Source organism: Mus pahari, chromosome 1 (genome assembly GCF_900095145.1).
Source record: "Mus pahari chromosome 1, PAHARI_EIJ_v1.1, whole genome shotgun sequence".
Lineage (NCBI taxonomy): Eukaryota > Metazoa > Chordata > Mammalia > Rodentia > Muridae > Mus > Mus pahari.
In genome coordinates, this window is record NC_034590.1 from 69526325 (window position 1) to 69537049 (window position 10725).

General features: G+C 42.2%; 1 protein-coding gene across 1 annotated transcript in view; it reads left to right on the plus strand.

Moving 5' to 3' along the window:
- Nucleotides 1–5510, plus strand: part of Thap12 (THAP domain containing 12) — an 18636-nt gene extending 13126 nt beyond the window's left edge. Inside the window, exons 4-5 of the mRNA XM_021193466.2 lie at nt 1055–1091; nt 3264–5510. Of these exons, the coding sequence (XP_021049125.1) occupies nt 1055–1091; nt 3264–5185 (1959 nt within the window). The 3' untranslated portion in view covers nt 5186–5510. The remainder of the gene's footprint in view (nt 1–1054; nt 1092–3263) is intronic.
- The last annotated feature ends 5215 nt before the right edge of the window (nt 5511–10725 follow it).

A 10725-nucleotide genomic window follows, 5' to 3' on the forward strand; every position in this document is an offset into this window, starting at 1 on the left:
TGTCACTGTGCCAGTACCATGCAGTTTTTATCACAATTGCTCTGTAGTACAGTTTAAGGTCAGGCATGGTGATTCCATCAGAGGTTCTTTTATTGTTGAGAATGGTTTTTGCTATCCTAGGTTTTTTCTTATTCCAGATGAATTTGCCAATCGCCCTTTCTAACTCTGTGAAGAATTGGGTTGGAATTTTGATGGGGAGAGTACACTATTTCTTGTGAACTTATTTCTCTTCTGAACTGATGCTGTCACTTTCTGTGCTTCCTAGGCACTTCTCGTTGTTTTTTTGTAGGTTCTGTGATGCAGCAGGCTTCTTGTTTTGTGACATCTTTAAGGCTAGATTTGGAGGAGGAATCTGCTGTGTCCTCTTGAATTTGATGCTAAGTGCTATGTGTGGTATTATTCATCCCATTTATTACCTAATACACATTCATCTAGTTAGGATACTCAGGGAGAAAGTAGGTGAAAGAGCATGTGCTTTCTCTTCTAGTACTTTACTTTAGCTTGGAATCATGAGCACATTACATAGTTTTGGTTCCCTATCATCTATTTGAAGAATGTATTCCATATGAAGAATTGATGCCCTTTGGAGCTAAGGATGATGATTAGTTGATTAAAGTGTTTGTATAACAAGCATGAAGTCCTGGATTCAATTCCTAGCACCACAGAAGCCAGCACCTGAGAGATGAAGGCAAGAGGATCAGCCGTTTAAGGTCATCCTCAGTTCCTTAGTGAGTTCAGAACCTGTCTGGAATACATGAGACACTTTTCTTAAACAACAACAGTAACAGAACCCCTCAAACTCTTGAATGAGAAATTTTTTGCTCAAAAATAGCCTGGTTTTGATGATTAGAAGTGATTTTCTTAAAATGTTTTCTTCTAGCCGGGCGTGGTGGCGCACGCCTTTAATCCCAGCACCCGGGAGGCAGAGGCAGGTGGATTTCTGAGTTTGAGGCCAGCCTGGTCTACAGAGTGAGTTCCAGGACAGCCAGGGCTAAACAGAAACCCTGTCTCAAAAAACCAAAAAAAAAAAAATATATGTTTTCTTCTTTTTTAGAGTGAAGATGAAATCAGGACTCTGAAACAGAAAAAAAGTAAGTGATAGTGTTAATGACTCAGCTTCTCAAGGCCTTTTAAGAAGGCCTTGACCTGGTAAGAACAACTAAATATGTTTTATATCTATAGCCTCCTTTAAGAGTGAATGTAAAAGAGTGGCTCTATCTCTGCAGCCTGGAATTATTAGAGCCTACAGTCTTTGCTTGGAATTGCTGTGCTATGTGCACAGAGGGAGCGCCTTCTGTCCTCGAGGTGCCCTCAGTGTGGTAGTAGTGACAGACCACAGAGTGTCCCACTAGGGAAAAAGGAAAGGCTCCAGTAAAGCCAACCAGTCCAATTACACCCATGCACCTTGTTGGTCCGTAATTATTTCTTGGCTTAAGGAATAAATGCTGTGGAGGCAGTTGATACATTGGGTGTCATGGTTACAAAGTCTTTTTATGTGCTGATGGGTAAGCTGTGCCATTAAAAGGTGAGGCTGGAAGTTGTTTCTGTTCTTACAGTTGACCCCATTTCTCCTTTAACTTCTCTTGCTACTATAGCTATGCGTTTGGATTGATGCCATTCTGTCCTTCTGGTACTTTATTTGGTTTTCGCAATAGCTCCATGATAAGTAATATCATGTTTTTCTTCTTTGTAGATGACGAAGGTATTTTATACAAACATAGAGTAGTGGAGTAGTGTAAAACAAGCTGCTAGATTGAAGTGACCACATTCCTTTAGATGCCGTTAGGGATTCTGATAGCCTAAGGTGTTTAGCAGGTGAACCAGAAGAGAGAGCACAGCATTCAGAACTTGCTGACCTCTGAGCTCACTTGATTGGAAGTGAAGGAGTAAAAGGAGGGCAGAGGGGAGGTAAGGATGGCAAGGAAGCAGGCATCCAGGCGAGCCTTTCTTTCTGGGTGGTATACAAAGGGTGGCTAGAGGAGAAAGCGGCCCTGGCCTCCCTGGGCCCTGCTGAGCTCTGAGAGCCTGGGATGCCTAGAAGCACAGCTTGCAAAGTCTCAGTCACACTGCACTTTACCCTGTATCAGGGAGCCTGCTTGTCTCTGGCACCTTAGTGCTTTGACTGGAGTATGTACACCAGCCACCTGCTGTGCCTTGCCTGCCCGTGCCCTCCATACTCATGTCATTGTCAAATGCAACCTCCTGTTCAGCTGTTGTCCTAGTTAGGGTTTTATGTCTATGAAGAGACACCATGATCAAAACTCTTATAAAGGGCAACATTTAATTGTGGCTAGTTTACAGTCAGAGGTTCAGTCCATTATCATGGCAGAAAGATTGGCAGCGTGTACGCAGGCATGGTACTAGAGGAGCCAAGAGTTCTACATCTTGATCCACAGGCAGCAGAAGGGAACTGTCATGCTATGCTGGGTGTGGCTTGAGTTTATACTACCTCTAAGTCCCCACCCCCACAGTGATACTTTTCCTCCAACAAGGCCACACCTACTGCAATAAGGCTACACCTCCTAATAGTGGCACTCCCTATGGCCAAACATTCAGACACAGAGCCACTCCTGTTCAAATCACCTCAGATGTTTCTCAGTGATGCTATATAATTTTTGGTGGCCTTCTCATAGATCTAGACTATAAGAACTTGGTTTTTAATGCTTCTTCAGATTTTAATTCTTTTTCCTGGAGCCATTATTGACCTGTATGACTATAAACGGGACACTTTCCCTGTCTAGATATGAAGAGACTAGGCCGAGCTGGCTAATATTCTAACATTAGCCCCACCCTGTCATGAATCTATATTATCTGGTTTTATAGAAGTATCTTACATATAGAAGTGTGACTTAACAGCTATATAGAAGTGGTGTCTCTGATTTGTGGATTTCATTTCATTTTTGTCCCTATAACTGTATCTGTGGCCTTGGGCAAGTTATTTACGGTCCTTATTTGTCAGAGGGATTGATACCATCTTCCTGAAGAAAGTAACATGGTCCCTGTAAAGTACTGGCCACAGTGCCTGTGGGAATAGTTGTTCTCCTCACCTTCCTTTTTCTCATGGCATGGATTTTGTTTATTAAAATCTGTCTGCAGCATTTGTCCCTTTCTAACTTATTTTTGTGTCCTTCTTTGTTGATGTTCTATTAATGGTGAATGAATGTGTTTGTGGATTTTAAATATTTAGTCAATCAAAAGTAATTTGTTTTGTCTTTTGTGGTTCTTCATGAGTCTGTTTGTAAAACTAACTTTTTGTTTTCCAGTTGAGGAAACTTCTGAACAAGAACAGGAAACTAACAGCAATGCTCAGAATCCCAGTGCAGAAACAGTGAACCAGCAGGATGGAAATGTGTTGCCTTTAACCCTTGAAGAGAAGGAGAACAAAGAATATCTCAAATCGTTATTTGAGATTCTGATTCTCATGGGAAAGCAGAACATTCCCTTGGATGGGCACGAGGCTGATGAGATCCCAGAGGGTCTTTTTGCTCCAGATAACTTCCAGGCTCTCCTGGAGTGCCGCATCAATTCTGGAGAGGAGGTCCTAAGGAAGCGCTTTGAGACCACGGCGGTCAACACGTTATTCTGCTCTAAAACTCAGCAGAGGCAGATGCTGGAGATCTGTGAGAGCTGCATTCGGGAGGAAACTCTCAGGGAAGTGAGGGACTCCCACTTCTTTTCCATTATCACAGACGATGTGGTCGACATAGCAGGGGAAGAGCACCTGCCTGTGCTGGTGAGGTTTGTCGATGACGCACATAACCTAAGAGAGGAGTTTGTAGGATTTCTGCCGTATGAAGCTGATGCAGAGATTTTGGCTGTGAAATTTCACACTACAATAACTGAGAAATGGGGATTGAATATGGAGTATTGTCGTGGTCAGGCTTACATTGTGTCCAGTGGATTTTCTTCCAAAATGAAAGTTGTTGCTTCAAGACTTTTAGAAAAATATCCCCAAGCTGTCTATACCCTCTGTTCTTCCTGTGCCTTAAATGCATGGTTGGCAAAATCTGTCCCTGTGATCGGGGTGTCCGTGGCTTTAGGAACCATTGAGGAAGTCTGTTCTTTTTTCCATCGATCACCACAGCTGCTTTTAGAACTTGACAGTGTAATTTCTGTTCTTTTTCAGAATAGTGAAGAACGGGCTAAAGAACTGAAGGAAATTTGTCATTCCCAGTGGACAGGCAGGCATGATGCCTTTGAAATCTTAGTGGATCTCCTACAAGCACTTGTCTTATGTTTAGATGGTATAATAAATAGTGACACAAATGTTCGGTGGAATAACTTTATAGCTGGGCGAGCATTTGTCCTCTGTAGTGCAGTGACAGACTTTGATTTCATTGTTACCATTGTTGTTCTTAAAAATGTGTTATCTTTTACGAGAGCCTTTGGGAAGAATCTCCAAGGACAAACCTCTGATGTCTTCTTTGCAGCCAGCAGCTTGACTGCAGTACTGCATTCACTTAATGAGGTGATGGAAAATATTGAAGTTTATCATGAGTTTTGGTTTGAGGAAGCCACAAATTTAGCAACCAAACTTGACATTCAAATGAAACTCCCAGGGAAGTTCCGGAGAGCCCAGCAAGGTAACCTGGAATCTCAGCTAACCTCTGAGAGTTACTATAAAGACACTCTCAGTGTTCCAACAGTAGAGCACATTATTCAGGAACTTAAAGATATTTTCTCTGAACAGCACCTCAAAGCTCTGAAATGCCTATCTCTGGTACCCTCAGTGATGGGGCAGCTCAAATTTAACACATCAGAAGAGCACCATGCTGACATGTACAGAAGTGACCTGCCCAACCCTGACACGCTCTCTGCCGAGCTTCACTGTTGGAGAATCAAGTGGAAACACAGAGGGAAAGATATCGAGCTCCCGTCCACCATTTATGAAGCCCTCCACCTTCCTGACATCAAGTTTTTCCCTAATGTATATGCTTTGCTGAAGGTCCTATGTATTCTCCCTGTGATGAAAGTTGAGAATGAGCGCTATGAAAATGGACGGAAGCGTCTCAAAGCATACCTGCGGAACACTCTGACAGACCAAAGGTCAAGCAATTTGGCTTTGCTTAACATAAATTTTGATATAAAACATGATTTAGATTTAATGGTGGATACATACATCAAACTCTATACAAATAAATCAGAGCTTCCTACAAATAATTCAGAAACCATTGAAAATACCTAAAAGATTTAAAAATGGCTGTTGTCTTATTTTGCTGTTTGGAAGAAAAGCTGTAAGGTATAGTAGGCCAGTTAATGACTTGCTGATAGACCTCCAGTTTAACATACCATTAGCTATTGGTGATCCACGTGTTTAAATGGCCCGTTTGAACTCTCATGCTTTCAATACCTGTCTGTTCTTCCAGAAGTTGGCATTAGGAGTGCCAAAATGCCTCTCTGCTGGTGGCACTCTGAAAATGTTTTACTTAAAAGTCATTTTAGGGGCTGGAGAGATGGCTCAGTGGTTAAGAGCGCTGACTGCCTTTCCAGAGGTTCTGAGTTCAATTCCCAGCAACCATATGGTGGCTCACAACCATCTGTAATGGGATCCGATGCCCTCTTCTGGTGTGTCTGAAGAGAGCAACAGTGTACTCATAAACATAAAATAAATAAAATTTTTAAAAAGTCATTTTAGATAGGACATTATCACTGTCGATCCACTTGTCAGTTATTAAGTTATCAGGTCTTTGGAAAATGAATTTTGTGAAATACATTTTATAATGTGTCATGATGAAATACACTATTGACTTTTGACTTGGAGTTAAAACAGGTGTTTCAAATCTGTGGTAGCAGCACTTGGAAGGCAAAGGCATGAGGATGACAAGTTTTAGGCCAGCCTGGACCACACAGTGAGAGCCTGTTTCAAAGAACAAGTGAGGACTGGGGTGGAGCTTAGTGTGGAGCTCTTGCCTCCATGTGCAAGCCTAGGCTCATTCCTCAGTAATGCAAAAGCAAAAACAGCAAAAGTCATAGGAAGTAATGAGTAGCCTTCTGTGTAGATCCTGTCAGGGCAGAAGAACTTCCAAGGGACAAGTTACAGTCGGAATGGCAGAGCCAGCACTGCTGCTCCTCACTTGACTGCTGCGGTTTGCAGTCCTTTGCTGAGCCCACATTTTCATAGGCTCGTTGGCTTGTGCTTCGTGGAGCAGACAGACCCAGAGGCCATCCGCTAGGCAGCTGACTAGTCTGTCGTCTTCTCCTTCTTACATGACTGTCTCCTGCCTTGGCTTGGTTTATAAGCAAAACCTACAGAAATAAATGTGTTGTGGTTTATCTAAAAATAATACAGAAAATATTGCTGTTATTTTTGTTGAATAAAATCAATTTTGTATAGTTTATTTCAACCTAAATAAAATGTGAATTTTGTTTAAATTTCAGGTGAGATGTTTTTGGTGGGTCAGAACACATTCTTGCATATTTTCTTAATATGGTTATTTCATAATCAGCCTCATGCCTTTTACAATTCAAGATGAAGTATTTTCTAGCTTTTCTTTTTTTCTTTTTGGTTTGTGTTTTAAAGTGTAGGAAAATAATTAAAATCAAGAAGTTCTTAAGTGAGGACTGGGGTGGAGCTCTTGCTAGCATGTGCAAGGCCTAAAAGCAAGCTTTAAGTTTCCTCTTCTAACTGGTTTGCTGTGTATATGTTATGGCCCTGCTATAGGTTGTTGGGGCTCATGTTTGCTGTTTGTTGCTGGTTAGAATGTTGCTGGGTGAATCACATAATTGCCATGGGGCTATTTTTTATTGAAGTGAGTTAATGTTATTTGACCTTCAAACAACAGAATTGAAAGCATGTGTTGCAGCACTGGGTCAAGCCTGCTGTTTGTATCAAATAATGACACATTACCTGTGCAGGTTATAAAAAGATGGAATTACTTTATGTTAAGAGTTCTGTCCTTAACAGAGAACTGATTAGTCCAGGGTGTCAGTGAAGGAGACCAGAGTTGGCCTGTTGTAGGTATCTAGTTCTTGGAATTCTTACAAGTGTTGTGACTACCAGACTTCCCAACCCAGGTCTGTTTCCTCCACCTTAAAGGTTGTGCTGTGGGGATTAGGTAATTTGTTGTCAATGACCTGCCTTTGGTTGGCAGGTTTGCTGGGGTCTGGGTGGGATGGCCAGGTTTCTCCACGTGGTCCTCTACCTTACATCGTTGTGGTTCTAGTGTACCAAGATAGCAAGGGAACCTTCTAAATCTGGACTCAGGAACTCACGGAGTATGACTTACACTGTAGACTGTCAAAGCAAATTGTTTGGTACCCTAGATGGAAGGAATGAGCAAGCGAGTTCTCTGACAGCCACAGTGGCAAAACGGGTCCTGTTTTCAGTCCACTGCAACCATGTGTGCAGAAGCATTTAAAGGTGCCATCTTAGATGTTGTGTATTCTCTAATTTGGGGCTCTGTGGAAAGTGTGAAGGTCTCATTCCTGCCAAGCAAGCATTCTGCCAGAGCTGCACCCTGGCAAAACCCCAGTTAAAAGATGCGTACATACCGGGGGTGGGGAGGGTACATGGGGGTTTGAAGCCACCCTGGCCTACATACTTTCTGACCAGCCAAGGTTACAATAGTGAAATCCAGTTTCAATAAACAGAAAAAGGATTTTCACAAATGGATCCTTGATAGTTTGTTGTGGTAACAAAGATGAGAATTGTCACAAATATGCCAAGCTTCTCAACTAAGTATTGGCAGTAACCAAGTGTACTTACCCAAAGAACTTACAACCTAGATTCAGCCTATGAGTTACAACCACGTTTTATTTTTTAAATATGTATTTTTATTTTAAATTGTATATATGGGAGGTGGGATGTGTGCATGTGTGAGTACGGGTGCCCTCGGAGTCCAGAAGGTGTTAGAAACCCTTAAGATGGTTGTGAGCTGCTACATGTGGGTACTGGGAACAGCCTGCTCTTCTGCAGGAGCAGTAGGCTCCCTTAACCACCCAGCCATTTCTTCAGCCTCCTCAGCTGTACTTTTAAATACCCATGCACACAAAATGCACAACTTCAGTCGATTAGATTTATTAAAGTTAAAGCAAAGGAAAAAAAAGGATCCACGAAAACCTTGTGGAGTTTGAACAAAAAAAAATATCTAGACAGCTTGAAAAATGTCATAAGAAATATATTCAAGAATTAACATTTAATTGCGGGAATTTTTGCTCTTGACATTTACTCTCACTTCTGGGAGGAGAGTTACAGCTGAATCCTACTGTAGGGTGGTGGCCCTATAAAACGGGAGCAGATCCATCATCCAACCTTGCATGTAATTTCTGTTGCATCGTGGACTCCATGAGGTCAGTCATGTGAGGCCTCTGCAGACCATCCCTCTACAGTCATTTAGCTGGATTTGGTTTGTTTTCATTTCTTCAGAGTGGGGGGCACGTGATTCTTCAGGCACAGGGAAGTTGTCCTTTGTAGTGTTTGTTAATATTTATGATACTTAGGAGCTGACAAAGCACCTTCATTATCTCATTTATTTCCCAGGAAAACTTGGGCAGATATTAGCCCCATTTTTCGGTTGAGAAAGCAACTGTTCAGAGATAAATTAATTGTCCCAAATTATAGCTAATGAGTGCCAGAACCAGGTACTTCAGCCCAGGCATTTGATCTTAAAATTGATTATGAAGGCCACTTCATTCTTAAGGTTTGTAAAGGAAATATTTGCCTTGGACATAGGCTTCTTTTATGTTCTTGCTTCATCCATTGCCAGCTTTCAGCACAACATCGAAAATGCACTCATTATAGTTGACATGGGTTCCTTGAAAAACGAAAAAAAAAATAGTTGGAGCCTGCAACTTCTGAAGCTTTACAAACTGGATGTAGGAATGCTGCCGCCTTTGTTCAGCTGCCAAGCCACTACCATAGGGGCTGTGGGTCCAGGTTCATTTATTTCATGAAAGTGGGTGCAGCTTTCTCCTGCCATCTTCAAATGCTGCTCTAGCCAGCTTTCTATGACCAGGAAAAGCAAAGTAATTCTTAGTATAGATTAGCACAAAAATATCTCCTAGATCAGCTTCAGGAAATAATTACTAACTTAGGAACAATAAGTCTGATCTGTAGGTTGGCAGTTAATTTCAGACCTGTTTTTATGCCCTTATTTCTCCCTGTGAATGCTATATAAATAGAATACACTACATGCCACTGTATTTGTGTCCATAAATTACTTGGACAGAGTGAACAACAGACTTCAAAACTAAGTAGAGGTAGTAAATCTGCCCCCTTTTTAATGAGTTTAAATTTACAGTAGTAGCTTGAACATCTGGAAGTTTAAAGTCCTAATTCGTTCCAAATGTTCAACAAGGATATACTGCAAAAGAGGATATTGTAATTGAGGGATCAAGAAAACCGTTGACTCAGTCTGAGTCCTTTCTATTTTCTCTGTGTACATTAATCACTTTGCACAAGAGGCTGACAGCAAAGAAGAGCTGGACCCAAATACCCAAGTTGACTGCTTACGTGAGTAGCTTTGGCAGGATAGTTGGAGGAGGGGGTGTTTAAAAGCTGCGGATTAATCTCTGGGATACAGTGGGCAGTGCTTCTATTCTCTCATCTGCTTTATTCATAAGGACATAAGGATGGGGGGGTTGAAATATTAAAACTGGACTTAGAAAAGTCACAACTTCTGACTTCTAAATTGTAATTTTGATTAATGGGTCTTGTAATCCAAGAATCTGGTCTGCAGCCAACACCTAGCACTAGACTAAGCATTCATTTAATGTAGTTAACAGGGTCCCCGTGGGATGCTTGTGAGGTGCCGATTTGGTTTTCCTACAGCAGCAGGAGAGTTACCGTTCACAGTAGCAGCCACTGTTAGCCTTTTTGGCGTATGCCAGGCCTATGCCGAGGCAGTTTTCCTGGCCTGTCTCGTGAAACCTCTACCCCATAAAGAGGACACATATACCCCTTTTCCAGGTGAGAGTCTAAGATTCAGGAGTCAGACACCAAATGAGCTCTGGAACTCCGATTCCAGCATGATGTGAAGGTTTGCAAATCTAATGGGTTAACTCTTGCTTCTTAACTAACTTCAAATGTTACATTGGATGGCTGCAGTGTTCCAACTATTTAGCCTCAGGCACCCACCTAAGTATGATGGGAACAGAGGAGAATGGAACAGAGCCCATGCCCTGGATAGAAAGGTGAATATGGTGCAATCCAGGCTTTGAGTGAGCTCAGTCACATGGGTGAGACAGGCATGCAAGCTGGGGACTGCCAGACTCAGGGCTACAGGTAGATAATGTAATTGACCATCCTAACTGGAGAACATTTCAGAATGTTAGTGCACACTCAAGATAGCATAAGTGGGCTTTTTAGAGCAACGATGAAAGTTACCCTCACTAAGGAAATCTCAGGTTGTGAGAAGAGGATTCTCGCCAGAGTGGGCAATACCCTGTGTGGCACATCACCAGCCCCTCTGCCCAGCCTTTGTACCTCTGCTTATATGCCACTTTCTGTAGGGGCTTTCCTGGGTTTGCCAAGGTCATTCACTGATGGAAGCCCTGTGAGAACCTGTGTGGTGTTTGGGTGCTTCTATCCTGAACCTCAGAGCATGGGCATCGTTGCAGAAGCTTTTAACAGCACTAGTTTCCCAAACATCTCCTCTTTGGATTACTGAGCTATAACGGCCACAATCATTTTCAGTAAAGATGTGGGGAACAAGTTTGAAGTCTCTCTCTCTCTCTCTCTCTCTCTCTCTCTCTCTCTCTCTCTCTCTCTCTCTCTCTCTCTCTCTC